General features: G+C 36.2%; 2 protein-coding genes and 1 long non-coding RNA gene across 5 annotated transcripts in view; 1 reads left to right on the top strand and 2 right to left on the bottom strand.

The window, feature by feature from the left end:
- The window catches only part of LOC144545784 (glutamate receptor 2.8-like), a 38500-nt gene extending 30649 nt beyond the window's left edge, over positions 1 to 7851 (bottom strand). Inside the window, exons 1-5 of one of the 2 annotated variants that reach the window (XM_078294353.1) lie at positions 7657 to 7846; positions 4433 to 5751; positions 3664 to 3964; positions 3110 to 3513; positions 2385 to 2804 (exon numbers count right to left, since the gene is read on the bottom strand). In XM_078294353.1, the coding sequence (XP_078150479.1) occupies positions 2385 to 2804; positions 3110 to 3513; positions 3664 to 3964; positions 4433 to 5751; positions 7657 to 7825 (2613 nt within the window). In that variant the 5' untranslated portion in view covers positions 7826 to 7846. Of the gene's footprint in view, positions 1 to 2384; positions 2805 to 3109; positions 3514 to 3663; positions 3965 to 4432; positions 5752 to 7656 lie in introns of those variants that run through there. The other variant, XM_078294352.1, reaches the window with a different exon arrangement.
- LOC144545794 (uncharacterized) lies at positions 248 to 3699 on the top strand. Of its 2 annotated transcripts, none has more exons than XR_013508585.1 (4): positions 248 to 400; positions 1463 to 2488; positions 2569 to 2830; positions 3176 to 3699. It is a non-coding gene; the product is annotated as an uncharacterized LOC144545794 (long non-coding RNA). The 2 variants fall into 2 exon arrangements; XR_013508586.1 differs by lacking the exon at positions 248 to 400 and having other exon boundaries at positions 1417 to 1623; positions 2411 to 2488.
- A 5306-nt stretch (positions 7852 to 13157) lies between the features above and the next one.
- LOC144545937 (glutamate receptor 2.7-like) lies at positions 13158 to 18884 on the bottom strand. The gene is made up of 4 exons (XM_078294489.1): positions 18669 to 18884; positions 15551 to 16779; positions 14438 to 15145; positions 13158 to 13880 (listed from the first exon to the last, which is right to left on the bottom strand). The coding sequence occupies exons 1-4, from the start codon at positions 18802 to 18804 to the stop codon at positions 13368 to 13370; spliced, it is 2586 nt and encodes an 861-aa protein (XP_078150615.1). The 5' UTR covers positions 18805 to 18884; the 3' UTR covers positions 13158 to 13367.
- Between the last annotated feature and the right edge of the window lie 6698 nt (positions 18885 to 25582).

The following is a 25582-nucleotide window of genomic DNA, read 5'->3' on the forward strand; positions in this document are numbered from 1 at the left end:
TATCACCCTATGGTACCAGATGTGCAAGTGTCAAATCTAGACCGTTCTTTTTACCTGGAACGAATCTCAAAGTAAACCCCTATATCTTCAATAGGCACCGGATCTAATTTGAATCAGCTTAGATTAATCTGGACCGTCTGTTTTGTTGGATTTTATCTCAGGTACCTGAGGATACGGACTCAAGTAACTCACCTCCTCCTCTCTAGCTAAATGCGAAATAAAAATTAAAATTACGGGAGAGAATTAAGTAATGAATCCTCATTCCTGGTTTAAAGTGACTACATTTTTTTCCAGTTTTTTACAGAAGAAGATTCAACAGATTGGTGATTCGGATTATTGAGCTGGAGGTTCTCTCTGGAGGGTTCATTGGAGAAGGGGGCTGCATCAGTATAGATCTAAGGTACTTAGAAGTTATTTTCTTACTGGTATTTAGATTAGAAGAACGAACTGAATTTTATTTCATTTATGGATAAGCAATTGTTGTGCATTGAGGAATGCTGAATGCAACAGACTGGAGATGGATCCAAACAGGTTTATTTTAAGGTCTCAATTAGAGCAGTTTAGTTCTGCTACTCAGCAAGTTCTGCTACTCTAATTGAGTTTCTCTTGTAACTTCTCTTTATGAAAACCTTTTTACTTTACTGCACATTCTTATTTGAAAAAATAGCAGTTTGTTGCTACAGTAGGAATTGATATTTTTATAGTATACATATGGAATTATTGCAATTTGGTGTTCTGCAAAATTCGGTGATAGGGGTTCCCTAAAATGTGATGATAAACAAAAATTGAGCTGTTCAATTATACTCAGCTTAACCCAATTTAGCCTCCTCATTACCCTCAAATGTGCAATTAAGCAACACTTTGGTGCGTGGCCCAGCTAGGGTTTCCCAACCATTATATGGATGGCTTGGAAAATCAGCCAGGTCCGAGTTGACTTGGCCAAGTCGGACCGGTACCGGTCGGGTCCGAGCCAAAATTTATTTCCCGTCAAGCATTTTTTCATCAAAAATTGGTTGAACCGGATTGACTTGGCCAAGTTAACCAATTTTTTGTTCGAGTTAGGCCGATTCTTCAGATCTGAACCGATTCCTTTCCTGGTTCTGTGTTTTTTTCGTATCTGCGAAGCTGTAGCATGTAGACCTGTTGCATATTTGATGTACTAGACTAGTAGGGTACTCGAGTTACTTTAAATGATAGACGTTGATGTACTAACCTACTAAGCGTGTATCCTGTGAAGCCCCTATTTGTTTTATTTGACTAAAGTAAAGGAGATCCATACAGCTGTTGACAGTGGGTTTTTTTTTTTTCTTAAAGTAAAGGATGGGACTATACTAGGCTAGGAATTTGATTGTTATGACAATGGAAAAGTGGAAATTAAACATTTTATTTCTCTTTTGATGTCATTCATTTTTTTTTCTATGCCAACCTCAATTATAAGTTCTTATTTCATTTTATATTTCAGGACAGTTAACTGCTTCATTACTCTTTAGAAGAGTTTTAGAGACTAGAAAAAGTGGTTCTAACCCAGATATAAGGTTGGTTCTTTAGAGCACGCAACCTCACCTCACAGTGACAATAAAATTGATGAAGAAACAAAGAATGCTCTGATTTCTAAACATACAGGTATGCTTTTTTGGCATCGAGAGGTGAGTAAATAGGACAAGTAGCTGTTGTGCATTATTGCTTTTTTATTTTTATTTGTACTTCCATCAGTTGTTTGACATATTGTCAGGTCTAAGTGCAAATCATACACTTTTCACTGACAATTTATATGCATTTGCATGCCAGCATTTGTATCTTCAACCATTGTAGAATAACAATCTTTTGTTAGGGCTCAATACAAAGAGATCACTGCCTTGATTTAAGCTATTGTCACGTAATCTTTCTTCCACTTCAAGAATGGCAAATTGGTCATGGGGTATCTGATTATGTTGTGTACCTCTAATCAAGAAACTAGACTCCATACAAGTCTGCTTTATTTACTGATAGCAGGCACCTTTGCATAGTTGGATGGTGTTGGGATGTCCCTTGCTTGTTTATCCTGCCATTTCATCGTGGGACACTGACGCAAAACATTATTCATTATAACAATGAGGAGGTATCATAGGAGGAAAGAAAATGACTAGTAAACTTCGTGACTTCTTTGATTCTCTGGGTTGGAAGAGAATTAAAAGTTAAACCACTATGTATAGTTTTTATAGGCTTGCTAGAAGTATACATCTGAAAAATTCAGATCACGTATCTATTACATTAAAACATACTAGCTAACCAGCTAATGGATTAATTTTACTATCCTCATTTCCTATCGACTATCAATAACTACATCAGATAATGCCCGAAGTGCTGGCACAACCTGTAAAAATAAACTAGATTAAAAATTCAGATCATGATATCGTGTTGGCATTTGTAGGTGAAGTGTCAGTGTCACTTTCTGCAGGTGCTATGCCAACAGCATCACCGACTTGGTCGTCCTCTTGGCTCATAGTAGGTAAGGCTTCAATATCAATTATCTCATCAGTGTTTGGTTCAACTCTTATTGAGTTAATCTTCTTTGGCCATTTTTTACAGAGTGACATGGTTGCAAATATTAGTAGACAGATAGTGGAAACAACTCCTGTGATGAGAAAAAGGCCCCAGAAGCTGAGAAAGTTCAGGCTGTTTGACTCCACGGTGATACTACCACTGTTCAGGCAGTTTGAGTCTCCAATCCATTTCTTCTCAATTTGGAGTATGTCATTGCCACCCGTTATGTTGAGGATTGCTCTTGAAATGTCGGCGACTAGTGGAGAGCCCTTGGGAAAGGCCTGTCCATAAATTGGAGATCGGAAAGGTAAATATGGTATCCATAATTTAAAGATTAACGAACAAAGTGAACATGAAAATAATGCTCCTTTGTTTTAGTGGTACATAAGATTATGGTGTTGAATAATACTGACTCTTGGTTTTTATTTGCTGAGACCCAATAACATGCTTATTAATTATCAAGGATTCTTTCTTTAATTAACTACAGGTTGTTGTTGTCATTTTGGGAACAACTTTTTGTATGTGTAAGCATGTTGATGCAATTAGTGTCTTGCATATGAATATGAATAATTAATGTTAAACTTACAAATCCAAAGCCTGCTGTCTTGTAAATCGGTCCAACCATAGTATATGACTTGCAATTTTTGGCTAGGAACAATTTGATGTATGGTATTTCATGGACAATTGCAGCAACTCCACCATTTGCACTTCCTCTTTCAAGGGCCTCTGCAAATTCCTCGGGGTAGTAACCTCTCATCTTTGATCTGTCAAAATTGAGCTCCTGAAGCAAGCCCTCCACAAAGGAACCACTTTTATATCCAACATATTCACCGTTCCTTTGGATATCATAGATGTCAGTTACTGTTGGTTGAAGCTGTTGTACCGTTAGCATGGAGGTTAGACTAGCAGTATAACTCGACGCCAAGACAAGGAGAACGAAGAACCATATTATAACAACTATCTTCGATAGGCTGCTCTTTAGCTTCTCTTCTGCAATTTAATTGCAAAATTAGTAGTTTGTTAATTAATTATAGATCTACTAATTATGGTAGCCAATAGATTCAACGGTTCTTTTCAGATTAAACAAAATCTGTAGGTATTTTTTAGACCTTTTTCTATTAAAAAAAAACTTGTACTTACGATATCCAAACAGTGATAGATGCACTATAGTTCCAAGATATCCTGATAATGAACCCTTGAGGGAAGACCTAATATTTGGCTCTAGTATCAATATGGTGAAACCTGTGTAGATAAAAAACGCAAAGCATCCTAGCCATAGATTAGCAGTTAATGGCTTTAAGAAAATGAAAGTACTTTTCTTTACGGCATCCCTAACTGGCACAATCATTGCTATTCCTGAGTCGGTGTATGGCACTGAGAAGTCAGCATAGCGTGTACGGTTGTATCTTATTGTAATGTCCCCTATAACTATGTCGTATTTCTGCAAGAGGAAGCAATTTCTTTAGTCAAAAGGTAATTTTGTGTTTAATTTCAAGTATTGTTCATAGATCAAAGAAGTTAGAGAAGTTAAAAAATGAAGGCTAACTTTTATTATTGCAAGTATATAAATGAGTCCTACAAAAATAATGGATGATAGGGCACAGACATATACATCATTGCTTGATTAAAAAATGTTCGCTAATTGTAATTATCAGTAGGTACTTGATAGTGCCTCAAATAATATGCATGATATATAGTAGAGTAGAAATACAGTACAAATTTATCAGTGTCTAGAACAAATTTAACTTGTCAAATGGATTTATTCTTATATATATATCCACTGAGGTGCGAAGTACATTAGCAAAAGCCTCAACCATATTTAACTATAAATTAATAGCAGTTGTAAGAATACTAATTATATTATTTGTGATAAAAATAATATTTATCTATATCATAAGGAAATACATACCCCAACATAAACTTGATAGACCAAATCATTGTAGGTGAGTGAGCTTTCACCAGATGTCCCTCCGAAATGTTCATACTCGAATGGGACTGCATAAGGCAATCGCTTTACTGCTGCTTCAAACACATCAACTGAGTACCCGCTTGCTCTTGTTGCATTTGTCTGAGGGTCTACCTCCACCTTCATGAACTGGGGATTTCGACCCATTTTAACTCCAACACGTAATTTTGTCCCACTGACTGGGATTCCCCAACCCTTCGGCACAACAATTGTTTCCCCTGGCCAGATAACAGGATTTAAATCTCCAGGTGATGTTGAGTAATAACTCTTGTTGTTGCTTTTATCTACTTCCCTTGATAATCCTTGTCCCGCTCTCCAATATCCAACTTCTCTTATTCCCCTTCCAACAATGTTAATTATTTCAAATGAAGAATACTGCAACTGTCCGTTGACTAATTCAAAGTTGCCACTCAATCCTTGAAACTTGATATTGGTTATCGCCTCAAGAAGTTGTGGTCCTTTGGGAAAAACATGCAGTGGTGGAGGAGCTGTAGAGTTGTCAATTTCGGTATTTTGAACCCCTACTTTTTCAGCTGCCATTGCTAGTGCGTAGATGGTATCATATGCCCATAATGCATAGATGCTAGGGTCGTTAGACATTTCTTGGGGATTGTCTTCATGAAATCTCATTTTCCATCTAGTTGTGAAGTTATTCAACTCGTTAGTCTTGTGTACATATAGCCGTATGCCTAGAGCCCCCTTCATTGCGCTGGTAACACTTTCATTTAAGGAATCAACCATGTTTGTCACTCCATCTGTCATAATCCATACATACCCTTCACCCATCATACCTATTTCTTTAGCCTTCAAAAATAGATTAGAGGCCAAGGAAGGTGACATGTGTACTACAAAAACCATTGTTTGCATGGTCTGCAACTTGTAGAGTTCTTGCTTAATTTGGGCATCGGTTGACAATTTTGATATAAAGCTATGGTAAGGGATTCGCACATTGATCTCTTCAAGGGCATCAGCAAGGAAGGGGAGAATGCCCCGTCCAAAATGAGTATCCTCGTAGATTGGAACTACCTCTGGCCATCCATAGGCTTTGATGAGAGAGGTAATGGTTTTTACCTGAGCTGCATCATTTATGGTTGTCCTAATAAAGTAGGGCAAATGTATGGAGGAAAGAGTGGGGCTGGTAGCTGAGAATGAAATTACTGGTACGTGACTTGTGTTGCCGATTTCAGAGACAATAACAGCTTGTGAGGACTGCTGAGGTCCAATGATGACTTCAGTCGTCTTGTTCTGTAGCAAGTCTAGTGCTGCAAGAAGATTAAAGAATTTTACATCCTAATTTTATAGGGAGTTTAAAATTAAATAAAAAAATCAAAAGAGATCTACTTTAGTTTTGTTGATAAAGAAGGTATAGAATTTAACTGTGGGATTTGGTTCGGGGGGGCATAAAAGGCACGTACTTTTCTCAAAACAGTTCACTATAAAGGGGCAGACACTACAGCAGAACTATTTTACTATGACTGGTGTTGACGCCGGTCGCAGATTGTTGTTTTTGTTAAAAACAAAAAAATCGAAAATCAACGGTGACCATGACTTTCAGCGACCATATCTGCGACCGACGAAGGCGTCGGTCGCTGAAAGTTTTTTTCGCGAAAAAAAATAAGGCGCCAGTGTCGAAAATCGACAACAGTACCCTTAGCGCGCGCCCAAACCCTTCTCTCTCCGTCGACGACAGCACCCTAGCCCCTCGTTCTCTCGCACCAGCCCATCTCTCGCCAGCCACCGAAAATCGTCGCCGCCGGCCATTGTCTTGACATTTAGATTATTTGTTTATGGTACTTTATTAGATTATCTATTTATGTTATGAGACATTTAGATCGATATATTACTTGATATTTCGATGTTTATGTTTGATCGATATATTATCAGTTTTCCGATATTTATGTTTATATCTATTTTTTATGTATCGATGTCTTGTATTATGTGTATGTATCGATGTTTTGTATTTATGTATTGTATATATCGATGTTTATGTTTAAATTTGTTCGTATGTTTATGTTATATGTTGGTACGTGTCGTACCAATTATTAAATGGTGCAAATTTAAATAATAAAAAAATTTTAAAAAACTGACAGAAAACTTTCAGCGACCTGTTTTTGACTTTCAGCGACCGTTACTTTGGTTGCTGAAACTATTTCCTGACGTCAGCAAAAAAAACAGCGACCAAAAAATTTTAGTCGTAGAAAAAAATATTAGCGACCAGCTGACGTCATTCAGCGATCGTTTACGTCAGCAGAAGAGCATCTGCGACCGGACTTTCAGCGACCGGAATCAACTATCAGCGACCGGTTTTATTGTCTGTGACCGACGCAACTACTTTCTGAGACCGGAATTCCGGTCACAGAAAGTACTTTTTGCTGTAATGAGAATGCTCCCTCTTTTATTAACTCAATTGCACCAATGTTTGCTAGACCTGGGCGGGGTATATGATGACAAGTGGAGTACTCAAGCCATGAAGCCCAAGTCATCTACGGGTAAGCCTGGTGTTTCATGCAAGAAACAATACTATGCTAAATGTTTTTTCCTTCTCTTGTGTATACTGTATACTCTATTGCAGGTTTAAACTTGGTTATTGAGTTATAGTGTACTGCAGGTCCAAACTGATCTTGGCCCAAGGAAACAAACAACCAGTTGAAACTCAACCAGATGTGTCTTTAAAGTAAATTGGTTAAATTATTTGCTATAAGTAACTATTTCTGTGGTTACATATAATCAATACACCTTGAAATAAATTGGATTCCTCTGTTTGTTTCGTTGTCTCTGCTAATCTATATGCCTGAAGTGGTCCATGTTTCAATATATAATCAACCATGTACAAAGAATAAATGGGGAAACAAATTGATCTTTTAATTACAGTTTATCTGATTAAATTTGAATAGGGAAAACAATTAATGTACAAAGAATAAATGGGGCTGCGGCGACAGAAGCATGCCAAGAAATGGGCTAATGGATTTCAATAAGGTTTTTATTTTTGTACAATTAGTTTGCCTATTAACTATGAATGACCATTGACTATTTTTACCAGAATTGAATGACCAATTTTGATGACTATATATTTTTATAAACTATGAATATTTTACATCAAAATAGAAGTATACTATTTCACACAATCACTAAAAATAATTGAACATTTATACAAGTTGATCAGTCACCTGCTAATGTAGCCTTGAGATTGTCCTTGTTGGAATCTCTGGTGTGGAGCACAAGTCTGGTACTATAATTCGAATGTATTGTGTAGAAATCTTCCAAAGCCATTGTAATGCTGGTTTGTGCCATTTTTCCGAAAAGGGTGTCCAAATCGAGTATGACCCCGATTGGCATCTGTGTGTTTGAATTTTGAGCTGTAGCAACTGAAAATAAGATAAAATGGAGGACAAAAATTAGTGAATTTGGTGTCTCCATTTTAATACATAGTACAATCTTCTGTCTGTCCTCTCTATTTGTAGGCTGCATGCACATGTATTATTTATTATAACTTCATGAGTTTACTTTGACAAAGTCAATAAAGGACATGTAGCTAACGTATATATACAGAAAAAAATATTTATGCTGGGATAGTCGTTCAAGAAAAAAAATACAATAATATCATTAAAGAATGGTGATGATTGCAAATAAAATTACAAGTAAAATTAAAAGTCGTTGACTATCCTCAATATTTGGAGCAAAATTTGTCAAATTGAAAAAAAAAAAATCTATGTTACAGCCCAATAATTAAGCAACAAGTTGATAAATGGGTAAGTGCATGGAAAAATCCTCAGGTCAGTGCTGATAGTGATAACTAATTAAACTACTTCATTGAGATTGGTTATTGTAGGTTATTTCTCTGGGATTATAAACTGTATAGTTTATACTCTCCTGTCTCACAATATTTTGGAGAACCCAGCTGGGGCTGACGAGGTTTATTAAAAAAATCAAGAGGCAATTATACATGAAGTACAGCAAGACAAGAAATTAAATGTCAACGTACACTACAAGCTGAAGCAGGGCCTAAATATAAAAAAACTTAACAACATTTGAGTGAGTAAATTAATGGGATTGTATTTAAATATTCATTGCTTCCATACGAACACTGGTGTCCTCTCCAGTCTCCAGTCTCCACCCTCCTCCTTGCCTCCCTAATTCGCTCATTCATGCATGTCGTTGCTTGTTAAATGGTTTTGTGATGTTTTGCACACCAAATTTTGTGGATAATTTATAGCGGGTCTATTTAAGTTTAATTACACGACAAGAAGAAGAACAATAATATAATATAATATTCCCATTTTTCACTAGCTAGTTATATTTAGAGGTATTGCAGGAAATATGAGTCCCAATTCCCAAACAATGAATGGTGAGATAGCTAGCTAGGTTGTTTAAATGTTCAAGTATACACTCTTCTCAGTATGTGTATGTGGTGGAGAAACGTTAGTGCATTTGGTGGGTCCATTTTTACGCATATATATATAGTACACTCTTCTCTGTATGTGGTCTCTATTAATATGCTGCACATATATATATTATAACTTCATGAATTACTTTGACAAAGTCAAGCAAGGAAAAGGTAGATCTCAACTTTGAGGTATAATTGCAGCCTAGTAAGGCACAGACCTTGCTGCTTTTAAGTTGGGCTATATAGTCACCACGTCATCATGAAAGAAAATATGGTATTGTTGTTGACGAATTCAAATGAAGAATGGTGATGATTTTAAATTAAAATTTGAAGTCGTTGACTCTCCAATAAACATATATATTAGGAGCAAAATTTCTTAAATTAAAAATCTATGTATGTTGGACCACACTAAATTTGTATTTTATATATATATATAAATTAAACCGGTTCATTAAACCGGATTTCACTAATTCAACAACAAAAGTGATCATTTAAACAAATTAAACTGGTCTGATAACACTGCTATACACAAAATTTTGAACAATTTAATTGAACTATTGAATCCATGGCGTAGGTTTAAAAGCACCTCAATATACAGAACGAGTATCTCTAGCTCAAGCACAGGTATGAATACTCAATCCGGTACCTCATTCCGAATCTACTAATATTAATGAACAATACCCTTACGGTACCTAGAGGATCCGAATTCCAATATACATACAGCTCAAGGACACGATATACATACAGTTCCGACGGACTTAATTAATTGGTCATATCATAAATTGTTTGTCACTTCTTCTTTTTCACAGATTAATTGGGACCAAGACAACCATAAATTAATCATATCTTTCACATCATAAATACAAAATAATAATTTATCATTATTGGATTTCACCCTAGACCCCCCCCCTTCACCTCGTTATATATATACCATGACACATGACACAAACCATGGTGATTGTTATGGTTAATTAATTTAAAAGTTATAAAATATATTTTTGGTCAGTACAACTTGTCATAAATGTCAATGGGTATATATGATACGGTTTTGGTTTGAGTGAAAATATTTTCATGTCCATACTCATTAAATATGACATTATCTATATATAGTTTATTCTTAAATATTATGAAATGATATTATCTTCTCCTATCTTTATCCATTAAAATTATAGGATACGTAACGAGACAATAGCGAGCGAATAACGAATTAAACTAATATAATAGTTAGTTTTATTATTTATTTTTAACAAATTGATTATCAAAACTCATTCATTTCACACATGGAATCATATTATTAATATAAAAATCAAAATACAATTGTGCAATCAGTTCCAACTAAATTGTTTTTTTTATCAATGCAAAAAAGTTCAAAACAAGAAATACGGTTTTGAAATTCTTTAACTAAAAAAACATGCAATTGAAAAATTAAAGTTAGAGATGTGCAATTACAGAGAAGTGAAATCTTATGCTCCATACATTGCGCTTTCAATGCTTTATATATGATCCGTGATATATGAGCCAGAATCAAGCAATTAAGTAAATGATGAGCTTGTTCCGAGCCAATCTCTATAGCATAGCATTAAAGGACAGAGGTGTCGGTGCTTCGGCAAAAACTTTGTGTAAAGGAAGAGAAGTTGATTCTCACCTCTTTAATTTTGAAGTGAGTATTTTTTTTTTTGTCTCCTTCAAAATAGTAGAATATAGAGGTGTTGGATAAATTTTGGGCCTTGGAAAACTCTTGACTCAAAATGCTTCTTTTGATCAATATTGTTCTTCCAAATGAGACCCTTAATTATAATATTGTTTAGTTTTCTTTCTATTTCTAAAATGATTTATGTGTAAAGATGATGAATGAGATTATTGCTAGATAGATATTTAATTTGTGACCTCCTTTTAATCTTATTGGACTTACCTAGAGCCCTATGATAATTAGTTCAGACTTGAGGTTTTGGTTCAAGTTAACACACCCAGAGACGATATGATAATGTAGAGTTGACTTTTATAGGGGGAGGGTAGGGAAAGTTAAAAAGAACTTGTTTCAAAAATAGTTCACGTGAAAGGGCAGAATACTCCCTGCATCAATTCATCAGTACATTTTTTTAATAGGGATTGAATATTGAAACAGACTTCCTCTTTATTAACTTAATGGCACTAGAGTTTGGTAGACCGTGGTGGGATATAAGGCCAGCAATGGAGTATTCAAGTCTGTATCTTTGAAGCCCACATTATCTCCGGGAAGCCCGGTGTTTCAGGCAAGAAAGACAACACTATGCTAAATATATTTTACTTTTCTTTGTTTATTATCTACTGCAGATCCAAACTGATCATCATTGGCCTAGGAAACAAACAACCTGTATGGAAACTCAACCATGTGTCTTTAAAATAAATTTGTTAAATTATTTGTTAAATCGAGTATAACTCCGACTGGTATCTGTTTGTTTGAATTTTGATGAGCAGTAACAACTGAAAATAAGATAATGTGGAGGAGAAATATTAGTGCATTTGGTGTCTCCATTTTTATGCATAGTACAGTATCTGTATGTTATCTATATATAGACTGCACATATATTATAATTTCATGAGTTTACTTTGACAAAGTCAAGCATGAAAAAGGTAGATGTGAGGTAGCTTGAGCTTGACTTAATGTGCATAGTTAAGGCACTGACCTTGCCCATTTTATGTTGGGATAGTCATCATCTCAAAATTAAAGAAAATTATCTTATTGTTGTTGGCCCATTCAATTGAAGAATGGTGATGATTGTTGACTATTCATTAATCATACTTCAAGCAAAACAAAATTAATTAAAAATCTATGTTTGACCCACTAATTAAGCAACCAATTGATAAATGGGCAAATGCACATGGAAAGTTCCTCAGGTCAGTGCTCCCTGAAAACTTAAAATTCTGTTGTGTCTGCTTTTGCAAGAATCTGGTTGTATATGCGAGGATAAAAGTGTTGTATCTTTGTAGATACTCCTATCCGTAATAGCGATACCCTCAGGAATAGTATTTTTTGTCGGCAATAGTCATTTTTATCCTCGCAGATAAAAAAGATTCTTGTAGTACAAGCAGGCCCTCTAAATCAAACATCTTAATTATATTTGAGTCGGTAAATGTGATGGTAGTGTTCCCAAATTGACAGCAGTGCATTTCCTTGCTTCCATATCATTCAACATGCAAATATGAACACTGGTGCCCACTCCCTCCCTCCTCCCTGCCTCTCTTTCTCTTGTTGCTTGTTAAATGGATATTGATGTTTGCACAATAGGTTTTGCCGACAAAGCGAATCTATTGAAGTTCAATTATACAGCAACAAAAAGAAAAAAAAAATGAATTACAATATTATCATATTTCAATTTATATTAGAGATGAAGTATATGAGTCTCAAACAATGAAAAACACTAGATTTGAGAGATGTCAACAACGAGCCGAGTAAGAATCGAGCGAGCAAATGATGAGTTTGTTCCAAGCCAATCTCTAGCGAGCCATGAGCTATGGGTTTTATTTTTTTATTTTTTATTTTTTGCCAGGCCTAGTATTGAGGTTAGATTTACAGGAAGTATAAGGAGGGCTTAGGAGCAAGTTTCCCCTAGGCTGAGAAAGGGGAAAGATCTAGCAGAAGCGGGTGGGAAGAAGTGCTGAGATGAGAGTGCGATGGATGGAGGTGAAACTATGACAGTGGTTTTAATTAGTAGAATATATAGGTGTTGATTCTCACCTCTTTAATTTTGAAGTGAGTAATTTTTTTTTTCTCCTTCAAAATAGTAGAATATAGAGGTGTTGGATAAATTTTGGGCCTTGGAAAACTTTTGACTCAAAATGCTTCTTTTGATCAATATTGTTCTTCCAAATGAGACCCTTAATTAATATTGTTTAGTTTTCTTTCTATTTCTAAAGTGATTTACGTTTGTAAAATATGATAAACGAGATTATTTCTAGATAGATATTTAATTTGTGACCTCCTTTTAATCTTATTGGACTTACCTAGAGCCCTATGATAATTAGTTCAGACTTGAGGTTTTTGCTTGAGAAACATTTTGTTTTTTCATATTTGGTTGTTGGCCCATTGCTTATTGAGCTTTGCTTTTTAGTGGGCCTTGACGAGTTGCAATATATGTAGTGACTGGTGAAGTTAATTAATTGAAGTTCTTGTGTCCAAGGTGTTCGATGAAATGTCCAAATGAGATCTTCAAATATCACGGAACTATAAGATATGTATGTCATCATGTTTATGACATGATTTTAAAACCTTTTGAAATGAACACCTCTGTAGCACTAGAAATGGACCGGAAATCTACTTTGGGATTATAAAACCTACAACTTTAATCCAAAAAACTACTGTTCCAAATATAATTATCAAATTATTTACAACTGTTTATCTGTGTAAAAGAATTGAAAAATTGGAGGGCACCGTTAGTGCCACATGACAGGCATCATCATCTTTTAAAAGGACTATGATACACAACTAAAGAAAATAAGTACATAACCAAGGATTTATTCATTTGATCCCTCCCTGGTATGGTCAAGCATCTCTCCAAAGGAAGGCATCTCGATCTGGCTATTTGAAATTTCCCTTTCTGGTGTACCTTCATCATTTGAAGTTTCTCCAAAGTCGCTTTCAGAATCAGGTGAAATTATGGTGATTTCCGTATGATCGCTAAAATTAGGTGATGTCATTGTGTGACCGTGGGACTGATCTTCTTCTTTTAACTCATCCTTCTGAAGAGGATTTTGCACAGATTCAGTGCTTGTTGAAATATTGTGTCGCTGGAAGCTAGAAAGAAATGCGTGGATGATTAGAGCTAAAATGGACGAGACTCCCGTAATGAGAAATAGACCCATGAAGCTATGAAATGTGAGGCTGGTTGAACTTGAGGTGTCTCCTTTGTCAGTGTAGGTACTGCTTCCGTATAATTCTTCATCAAATTTTGTCATGTTATTGCTCTCCATGACTTCCAGGATTGCTCTTGACACATCCGGCACCAGTGGTGATCCTTTTGGAAATGCCTAAGCAAACAGTGACAAAAAAGGGGGAAATATTCTATGATTAAAAATTAGAAAACATTAAAAAATTCAATAAAAGCATGATCACCACCGTACTACTTTTTTCTTTATCAATGTATGCATTTTGTGCAAGCTGGTATGGTACATCCAAACATGTATGTCAGTTGGTGGAGATTGCTAACAACCATATCCACTTACCAGCTTGAAATGTACCAATATATAACATTAACCTCCTAAAACAGTTCGAAACACTGAATTGTGGTTGATAAAATAGGAGCATGACTCCTATTCTTACTCAAAAAAAAAAAAAAAAAAAACAGTTCGAAACACTGAATCAAATCAGGGCCAAGGATAAAGGCAGCTGTGTCACTACTAGTTAGGTGGCATTTCATTGAGATTTGAATGTATTATTCAAACAAAACAAAACAGGGCCAATAATATGGTACCCCTGCTATCCCTGGAAGGATTGCATCAGTAGTCAACCCACATGTGTGTGGGCGTCACAAGGTAATAAGAGAGAGAGAGGGAGAGAAGCAGATAGAGAGAGAGAGAGAACATACAAATCCAAATCCATCACTCTTGTAAATTGGGCCAACCATGGAATAATTGTTAGGATACTTCTTGAGGAACACCTTTAGGTATGGTATCTCATCAAGAATAACTGCCACTGTTCCACTGGATAGTGCCTCATTATACTCAGATGGCGATGATAAAGAAATCATCCTTTCTTCTTTGAACCCCAGCTGCTCCAGAAGATGTAGCACGAATGAACCTTCCAAGTACCCCACATTTTGCCCTGCTTTGATAACCTGTTCTATGCTTGTCACTGTCGTCTGGAGTTGTTCAACTGTCAGCTTGGAGCTAAGGCTTGCAGTATAGCTCTGCTGTAGGATGAGCACAACAAAGACCCATGTTATCACCACAATCCTTGACAAATTGCTGACCATCCTCTCTCTGTGCGCGAAAACTAGTGTAGAAAAGGCAAAGTACAATATAGATCCCATTTGGTACGCACGATTTCCTCTGAACTCCATATTTACTCTATGCTCAATCAACCAGACTGTGATGCCGGTGAGGAAGACGAAGGCTCCAGTTGTGAGCCATAAGGCGGGAGTCCAGGGTTCTGAGAAGGTCCATGGGGATTTCTTGTTCACATCCTTTATCGGGGCGAGCATGCGTACTCCTGACTCTGTGTAAGGAAGTGTGAAATCTGCATACATGGAGCGGTTGGCCAAAATGGTGATATCACCAACAACAGCATCGTATTTCTGTAAATTTTGAATTCACAAGTCACCTATCAGATGGGTATTGATATAACTATTTGATATTTTCTTGGTTCTTATTAGATTGTCTATGGGAATAACAAATAGTGGATCGATGTCCATTCTTAACAAAGTGGCAGCTGCATTTTCATTTTTTTTCCCATTACAACAAAGCTAATTTAGAAACTTTAGTTATGCTGTTGGAGATACTATTGATATATAGTCCCATTACTTATAACTGAAAATTGTGCTTCATACGATGAAGGATTATATATATTAATGACAGTACTTAGTTTAACCTGCAATAACTATTTTAAGAATTCTATCCAAGCCTATCTAGAACTTAAAAAAATGACTGAACTCATTACAAACTATTAAAATAAAATGAAGGAAAAATACAAGGAAACAAACCTTAAGATAAACCTGGTACACAAGCTTGTCATAAGTGCCATTGAACTCTACAAATGTATAAGAGACAGTGTAATTAGGCAGTAGATTAATCGCTGTTTCAAACACCTTTATGCTATAGCCAGAGAAATTGTGTTCGGCTGTAGTGTTCGGCTGCACAAATTCTGCAAATCCCATTATGGGGACTCCAATAAGGAGTGTTTTATTGGTCGTCGGCCATTGCCATCCCTTCGGTACAGTATGGTTATTTACTGACCAGTTAATGAAAATATGTTCCCTAGTCCAGTTGCCAACTGGATGGTTATATGCACCGGTTACATTGGTTATCTCAAAGATGCCGGACTGTAATTGGCCATTAACCAGATTAAAATCACCGCTTGTCCCGCTAAAATTGGTAGATTCTAAAGAAGCTTTCAGAGTCGGCCCCATCGCAGAAACCCCAATTTTCGAAAAATCAGTCGAGTTATACAGTTCATTAGATGCTGTAAAGGATAAATTTGCATGTGTTACATTCTCAACTGATCTTGCCAGCAGCCACACTGTGTCATATGCCCATAAACCAAAAACTGTGGGCCCTCTGTTCACCTGGTATTTATTTTTCAATCTCATGGAAATATTCTGAAGCCTCATTGAGTTTGGTACGAATGGCCGGATACCGAGAACACCTTGCATAACATTGCTCGCATTTGGCCCGGCAAGGTCCACAATATCTGTTAACCCGTATGTTGTAATCCAAACAAAATCATCACTAATGGTCATGTTCTGCTCTTTAGCACTTGAGAAAAACTTAAGAGCTAATTGGTACGACATGTGAACAACAAATACTCTGGTTCTGTTGGCCTTCAGGTAATCGAGGGCTGCATTTATTTCACTGTCACTTGCCCCAGAAGGGATTTTGCAACGGTACGGGACGTATGCATCTATTCCCTGTAAAGCGTCAACTAGGTATGGAACAAAAATGTTGCCTGCATCGGTATCCTCAAAAACAGGCACCACCTCCCTCCAGTTGAAGTGTTGGGCAATAGAGGCGATGACGGTGGCTTGGGATGAGTCATTCCAAGAGGTACGAATGAAATAAGGAATTTGGCTGGAAGAAATAGATGGGCTCTTTGCTGAGAATGAAATGATCGGTACATTTGATTTGTTCCCGAGCTCGATGAGAAACTTTGCTTGAGATGATGTTTGTGGCCCAATGATTGCTTCAACTTGTTCATTTTTTAGAAGATCAACAGCTGCATTTTTGGCAAACAATAAACTTCTTTAACATGTTCAAGAATGCAGAGTGCAATTAACGTGGGTTCTTTGAAATCCGATCCGGTTATTGCCGGTTATAACCGGCTTCTTGTTTAGCATCACGTGTTATTTGAATCTCTTTATAAAAGAATGAATTCTTTAATATGTTACCCCCCATACGGCCATACTTCATATAACTATAAGGTCTCGTACCACGTATCTTAAGACCAGATTGTTTATGGAAATAATTGAATTTTAGTAGCTCTCGTGAATCGAACCCATGCCTCGTTAGTAGAGAGCCAAAATACATAACCACTGCACTAATAATTATGTGTTGTAGGTTAGTAATTATTGTATTCAATCTATGCTTGAGTTTAACCTTTGGTTTCCCTCTTATACAAATTTAATTTAAGTTATGATTATGATTAATTCAAATATTATAATTAAAATAATAAAAAATAATATATATAATAGACGTATCGTATCTTATATTTTTGAAATTTACCGTATCGCCATATCGATATCGTATCCGATATGATACCCGTACTCGTATCGTATCCGATACAATACCCGTACCCGTATCTATGCAACATAGGCGAGAATGTGAGAATTGTGTTGGGGGCACCCATGGTGCATAGAGTGGGAAAAATGGCACGGCAGAGATGGCTTCATCACGGAACGGCACGGCACATGTTACTGTTCTGTGCCGTGACTCGCGTGTCGCATGCCGTAACCACCCCTTGACATTTTCGTCATGGCACAACACGCAAAAGATCTGGTCACATCACGGCACGGCACGCGTTAAGATCTGGTCACGGCATGTCACGGCACAGCACTATTCCGTGTCATGACCACCCCTTGATATTTTGGTCACGGCACGACACGTAATCACACAAGTTACGTGAAATTAGGACAGTTAGGTCTTAATCAAATGGTGAATCTTGAATAAACTAACTTAAATTATGAAAAAAATAGTTAAATGTGAGAGAAGTTACCAGTTACGTTTGGACATGGCACACGAGTTACGCCGTGACCATTCGCATGTCGTGACCACCCCTTAACATTTTGGTCACGGCACGGCACGAGATCAAAGTCATGGTGTATTAGTCATGGCACGGCACGTTTTTTCCACTCTAATGGTACATAGAGAAAATTAAATAGTACTTTTTCTAATTTTGTTTTCTTAATTTTGTTAATTAGTATTTGTATTTTAAAATGCTCAACAATTATTCGTTTTATATTTGCATTCGAATTCGTATCCGTGGACTATCCATTTCGTATCCGTTTAAGGCGGATTTGGTTTTGAATTTTGATATCCATTTACTATCCATATCCGTATTCGTATCCGCTCATTAAAAGACGGATGTGGATATGGTATAAGCATTATCCGCTCCGTTTTCACCCTATGTGCTTGTGTTGTTTTTATCTTCTTCTTTTTTCCTTTTTCTCCATCTTACTCAAAAATTGTTGTTCCAGGTTTCGATTGACATACTTGTAAACTCTTTTTTAATTGGTTAAGTTCAATTAAGTAGGCTTTCAGAAAAATGAAACAAACCATGCATCATTGATCGGTACATAATATTCTTGCAAAAAAAGAAAAATAATACAGAGAGCGAGAACGCCAAAGATATATAAAAATTACAAGTTTGAATATTCAACAAAAATAACGTGCACAAATGGGAACCCATTTAAATTGCCTAACAATATATATGAGAGAGATATATTGTGATGAATAAACAAAAAATAACAAATATGCTATGATTTCTTTGTTATTTTCCATCTAAGTTTGGATTATTTTAATTTGTATATTTGCTAGGCACCTGAGGCCTTCGATCCATTTTCCTCCATAGAAATAAATAAAAAAATGAAAAAGAAGAAGGAAACAAACCAGCAACTGCAGCAGCAAAGACATCACCGTTTGGGTCAGCACGGCCATCACCGCTCTTCAAGTCCCTCAACACAAAGGAAATTTTCGTCGTGTAATCGGGATTCAACGCATAGAAATCCTCCAAGGCCAGCTGCATGCAGCTCCAGCTGATACCACCATTCCATGAAGAAGTATCCAATATAACACCCACTTTTACATCCCTGACATTGTTTTTTGCACTAGTACTACTGTTCTGATCAGCTCCAAGAACAAGAACAGGTGGTGAATAAATCAAAAAGAAAAAGAGAACAATGATGAGATGTGGTAGATGGTGACCATCTCCTTGACCTTGAGGGGCCATTAATCGATCTATCCGAACTTTTGGGGATATCTATTTCCTTTTTATGCTTTCCAATGAAACCAAGCCTGCCTTATTATACATTCCATTCATCTCCATTTTGGAGAATAGTAGGTAATGAGTTGATTGTGGACTTGACTATCAAAAGCTTGAAAATTAAGTTTGAATGATCAACTTAGTTATTTAGGATAAAATAATTAAATAGATTCTTCATATTCTTCAATTGAACAAAATTTAGATAAGACAATAGATATGGATGACTTAATTTATCAGTTATAATGAAATTACTAATTAATTAGCTAATTTATGCATTCATAAGTATTATATTACAATTGTAATATAATATTCAATTATTAGCTACTATAGAGGTTTTCTGGTCAGGTCAATTTTTTTTTAAATGTCAAAATTATAAATCCCCGTAATATTTTAACCCGGCTAATTATTTTTTTTTTTTTTTTAGAAGATGCCTGTAGGCGACCCGGCTAATTAATTAATTTTAGAAAACTGATCCATTTTTATAAAATCCCATCCATATTCCATCCTCCTCATCCCTTGAGCTATATATTGGCTAGATCATTTGCTAAAAAGATAATTTTACAATATTTAAATAAAATTCAGGAGTAAAGCCACATTATTTTAGTTGTTTATAATACTTTGGATATCAGAAATTTTCTACATTTTTTGTTTAACAACATGAGCGCATGCAGTTCCTGCTTTCACAAAAAAATTTAAACAATTGAAATATTTCATGTGCAAATTTCAAATATATATATATGCGTGAAATTTAATTTTCTTCTCTAGAACTTTGGTTAATTAATATATACATTTCATGAATAAAATTCCAAATTTCATCAGTAGCTAACTTGTCACATACATTCTTTCTTTTTTCCAGTAGCTGGTAACAAACTCTCTTGCAGTACTCTCCATTTCAACAGAATGGAGAGAATTCTCCAGGCAATAAATTGACATTAGTATCAGACCCGGTCGAAGTCAATTGAGAAACGTTGATTTTATGTACTACTTACATCAACTTCGGCATGATCGAAGCAGTGTACCGAATCCATATCCTCTTGAGGTAAAACAATATTTCTCCTTGGATTACAACCGTCCGATCAGATTCCAGATCAATTCAATCCGTGATAGAACGTGCAGAGCCACTTAAGCAGTCGTGCAGATTTTGATTGGACGGTCCATATCCAAACATAAATATTATGTTACCTTAGATAATTTATCTAAGAAATTCGCAGTGTACCTATCTTAGGGATGTAAACGGATTGGATATTATCCGCATTCATCCGGATCCGAATCTGAAAAATTCCGGATTCGGATATTCGGATACGGATCTGGATTCAGATAATTTTTTACCGGATACGGATGCGGATACGGTTCTGGATATTGAATCGGATACGGATAATTATCCGTATCCGACAACTTATATAATTCGGATATCCGAATTCTTCTGTCACTAAAGTTGTTTAATTTTCCCTAAAGTTGTTTTGTCTCTGTGTACCACTCTTTCTCCATTTTGCAATGTACTGTATATATGTATTTGTATATTGTTGTTTATAAATCAAGGACCTATGGACAATTTCAACCAAATATATATATATAGAGTAAGGCTGGGGTGCTATGGATAGCATAGAGGCCTCTATGCTACGGCTCAATATTCAAGTTTTCAAAATCCAAACGGTCGATCCGAACCGTTCATCTTATTCTCCATATTAATATCTGCTTGGAGACCAAATTTTACATTTTTCTGAATTTTTTTACTATTTATTAAGTATTTTACAAAATTGTTGATCCAACGGTGGCTGCACAAAACAGTAAAACCGTTGGATTAGCGATTTTCAAAGTGGCTTAATAAATAGTAAAAAAATTCAGAAAATTATAAAATTTGGTCTCCAAGCAGATATTAATATGGAGAATAAGATGAACGGTTCGGATCGACCGTTTGGATTTTGAAAACTCGAATATTGAGCCGTAGCATAGAGGCCTCTATGCTATCCATAGCACCCCAGCCAAATTCTATATATATATATATAGAGAGAGAGTTAGGCTGGGGTGCTATGGATAGCATAGTGGCCTCCCGTGCTACGGCTCAATATTCGAGTTTTCAAAATTCAAACGGTCGATCCGAACCGTTCATTGTTTAATCCATATTGAAATGTGCTTGGAGACCAAATTTTACATTTTTTTGAATTTTTTTGCTATTTATTAAGATAGTTTGAAATCGCTGTTTTCCAGTGGTGCAGAATTTTAATAAAAACAGCGATTTTGAAACCATCTTAATAAATAGCAAAAAAATTCCAAAAAATGTAAAATTTGGTCTCCAAGCACATTTCAATATGGATTAAACAATGAACGGTTCGGATCGACTGTTTGAATTTTGAAAACTTGAATATTGAGCCGTAGCACGGGAGGCCACTATGCTATCCATAGCACCCCAGCCTATATATATGAGTTATTGAACTACATAAGTACATATACATGTATACTTATGATTGAAACCAAAGAATTTCTTATGAAAAATATTAGATCTAATTTATGGATGAAAAAAGTTCTATTTAGATGTTATTCTTTATTAAAATGTATATTAGTAATTTATTTTCAATTATCCGAATTATATTCATATCCGTATCCGTTTCCGTCCGATATCCTATTTGTATCCGTATCCATTTAATATCCGATCCGTATCCGAGACTATCCGTATTCGTATCCGTATCCGAAAAATTATAACAGATACGGATATGGTAAGGCCACTATCCGATCCGTATCCGACCGTTTACACCCCTAACCTATCTATATATTCTCATGACCAATTAATTAATCCAAATTATAACATCACTATCTACAAATTATTGATTATTGTTTTTTTTTTTTTCAATTATGAGTTATATTACGCGGTTTGTGGGGTTCAAGGCAATTTCCGGTTGCATCATGTAATTTCTTCTGGTAATTTAGTTAAATGTATTAGCTTTAAGAGACAAACAAGTGGGCCAGCTGATAATGATCGCACAAGAAAAATTATCAAATAAATAGATATTTGTGAAATATAGATAGATTTTTTTAATAATATATTGAAATATTCTAGTTCCACATGATGATGTGAAACCTCTGAAAGATACGTAATCAAAGACTTTTGAATAGAGAACGAAGACCATAAGTTCCTGTTTAGCGCAATTACTGTGTGCGTGGGAAGAAAAAAAAATTCAGTTCTCAATTTTTTTTTCCACGCGCACAGTAATAAACGGTTCAATTTGATTCATACCTCAAGTCTTTTTCCAATCTCATGTGTCCGCCGAACAATACCTAAAATAATTAAGCTAATTTTAAAGGACAGAAATCAATAGCTATTATATTTTTTTTTATGGTTGACAAAAACACCAACAAATATATTAATAATAAAAAAGTTTATTTACAAAAGTTCCTATATCTATCTCAAATTACAATTCATACTTTATATACAGTTGCTAAACTCCCTGATAAAAAATTAGCAGTCAAAGACGGGGACTTCCTCCTCAACAAATTATCCCACAAACTTCAAAGCTGGAAAAGCCAGCTTCTTTCCATTGGAGGCAGATTGACCCTGCTTAATTCTGTTATTTCCTCTGTCCTTCTCTGTGCATTGTCTCTTTTCAGAATTCCCTCCACAGTACTAGATAGAATTGATAGACTTAGGAGACAGTTCTTATGGCAAGTCTATAGATTTAACAATAAAAAATATGCTCTGATTAATTGGCCCACTATTTGCATGCCCAAAAAACAAGGAGGTTCAAAATTTTTGAATAAAGATCAAGTGTTACGTTACGAAATTTTTACAATTAAATTCAAATGATTTAAAAGAAAGAATAGATAAATTATGTTAACAAAATAGAAGTTTAAACCTTAATTAAGGTTCCCCTAAATAAGTAAGTTAAGTGTGAATCGAAACCGCGTCGAAATTTCGAGATTTTGAAACTTTATAGGCTGAGTGCGAATGGGATTGACCCGCAGTGCGGGTCGGTGCATCCGCACTCATGCAATTCTGTGTTGGTATGAATTTTCTAAGTACTGAGTGCGGATGGATGGACCCGCACTGCGGGTGGAAGGCATCCGCATTTGGCTCATACTTTTTCTGAAATTTTGTCTAAAATTGACTAAGTGTTGAGTGCGGGTGAGGAATCCGCACTGCGGATGGGTCCAGCCGCACTCATGAATTTCTGTATTGAACTGAATTTCCTGAAAATCGGCTAAGTACTGAGTGCGGATGAGGTTGACCCGCAGTGCGGGTGGAGTTCATCCGCACCACGCTCGGATTTTCTTGAATTTGGACTGAAAACTTTCTAAGTCCCGAGTGCGGGTCAAGCCACCCGCAGTGCGGATGGGTGCATCCGCATTCAGCGTAATTTTAACCCTAAAACCCAAATCAAAGCTTCTCTCTCTCTCTCTCTCTTCACCATTCCCCATTTTTAAGTGATTTTCGTCCAAGAGAGAAGAAAAAGAGCGCGTGAGTTTCCGTTTCTTTCAGACTCCCGATTGTTGCGAGAAATCGAGTTTGGAACCGAGAAAGCAGCCGAGGATCTCTCCGAACTCTCCTATTTGGTATTTCTTTCTCTCCTTCTTTCTTTCAAAACCTCGAATTTTCTCGATTTCTCAGATTCTCGTTTTAAACTCGAGATTTGTGTTCGAATTGCTCGAGGACTAGTTCCTCTACACTCCTTACTAGTTTGTTTGTCAATCTTTTTCCCGATTTCTTCCGATTTGTGAAATCTGATTTCTAGGGTTTCGTGCCAAAAATGAAAGTTGGCATAATCGTGATTTGATTTGTTTAACCCGACCAATTAGACTTGTAATCGGTAGGGTTGCCTCCTGATCGTGAATTTTTAGAACGTTTAACGGTTAATTTGAGGTTTTGACCAAATTAGGATTTAACCAATCGGTAAATGGAATTGATCCGAGAACCAAAGTAGTGAAACGGTGATTGATGGTTACCAAAGTGAAATGGTATATGGCTAGAGGGCCTAGATGCAATTGTGCACCGTTATATGAAATTTTTAATGAGAAAGGAGGAACCGAAAGGGATCGATACCATAACATAAGAATTGATTTAAGACTGTGTAAACCATAAGCAAACGTATGGACCACTGAACCCGAATTAAACCAAGTTTACGTATAATATAGGTGTAGGCTCGGTCGAGCAAGAACTTGCGAGACAATACGAGACATCCGATCCTTAAATTAAGCGGTACGCTCGTCATACTAAGGTGCGGGATTCTTGGACTTGTTTGATACTTTATTTTCAGGAATTAAACTGTTTATTCGTTTGTCATGTTGAATGCTTAATTGTTGCATATTTTGGAATTCATGCTGTATATTGATTCTTGCATAAATGAGAATGATTTGAATTGTTCGGTTAAGGTTAATTGGCATGTTGGTATGGTTATTATTTGATTAGTTCTATTAATTGTTCTTGATGTGAATGAATCTGCCAGGCCGACCTGTTTAGGTGGCTGGATAAGGTGACGGTGACCTATCCGTTGACCTGTGTTTATGAATTTGCCAGATTGACCTGTTTAGGTGGCTGGATTAAGGTGACGCTGCTGACTTATGCGTTGACCTGTTAGAATTTGCCAGACTGACCTGTTTAGGTGGCTGGATTAAGGTGATGCTGCTGACTTATGCGTTGACCTGTTAGAATTTGCCAGACCGACCTGTTTAGGTGGCTGGATAAGGTGACGGTGACCTATCCGTTGACCTGTTTAATGAATTGTGCAAGGCTGATAGTTGTTTGTGATTCTATTTGAATGAAATTGCAAGGTCGAGCGGTATGGCTGACTTTGATTTCGTGTGTTTGCTTTTGTGTCAAGTTGACCTGTATAGGTGACTTGTAACCGGACCTTAGGATATGGTTAAGCCAAACAGCTACAGATGGGTGTCAGATAAAGGGTCCTACTTGGTTGGCCATCTGTAGGCGTCTGTAACCCTACAGATGTGGGTTTGATAAAGGTCTAGCTCGAAAAAACATCTGTAGTTGCTACAAGCCCTAATGAATTGAGTTAAGCCAAATATATGTTGTGTTTGAAATCCATCTTGGAAATTCCGTGAACTGCGTTTCAGGTTGATTAATTGTTGTCGAGCATTGGTATACTGTTATCTATGATTATATATATATCTGTTTGCATTATTATTGTTTGGGTTTCATTGTTGAATATGGAGTTTGATTGCAAGTCCAATAATCTAAACTGTGGCAAATTTCGCACTGGGAATTTATTCTCACCCCCACCCTTTGGGTTACTTTACAGGTACCGGTGCGACTGATTCCGGAGAGGCACGAGAGTAGGAGGCCTTAGTAGCTTACCACTTGATAACCCTAGATATATTTTGTTGTATAGATTTAGGGTAGGCCTCATGGTTGGTATCCGGATGTGATACTTTTGTTGTATTATTTACTGTCCAGACTGTGTACTCTGATTATATACTATAAATTTGGTTTTATATTTAATTGTTTGGATTGAATTGTTAATTGCCTTGTAAGCATACACGGTGTTGTATGCTTACGGCGGGGGACTGTTACGACCCGTGGCCGCGGGGTGTGACA

The sequence above is a fragment of the Carex rostrata genome, chromosome 28 (assembly GCF_964058835.1).
Source record: "Carex rostrata chromosome 28, lpCarRost1.2, whole genome shotgun sequence".
Taxonomy (NCBI): Eukaryota; Viridiplantae; Streptophyta; class Magnoliopsida; order Poales; family Cyperaceae; genus Carex; species Carex rostrata.

What these genes read in the sequence shown, in the direction of transcription:
- LOC144545937 (XM_078294489.1), bottom strand. Translation starts at nt 18,804, where the DNA reads ATGCAGCTGGCCTTGGAGGATTTCTATGCGTTGAATCCCGATTACACG. An exon ending in CTTTGCTGCTGCAGTTGCTG is followed by an intron (nt 16,780 to 18,668) that starts GTTTGTTTCCTT and finishes CCAAAAATGCAG; the next exon opens with CTGTTGATCTTCTAAAAAAT. An exon ending in TGTACCAGGTTTATCTTAAG is followed by an intron (nt 15,146 to 15,550) that starts GTTTGTTTCCTT and finishes CAAAATTTACAG; the next exon opens with AAATACGATGCTGTTGTTGG.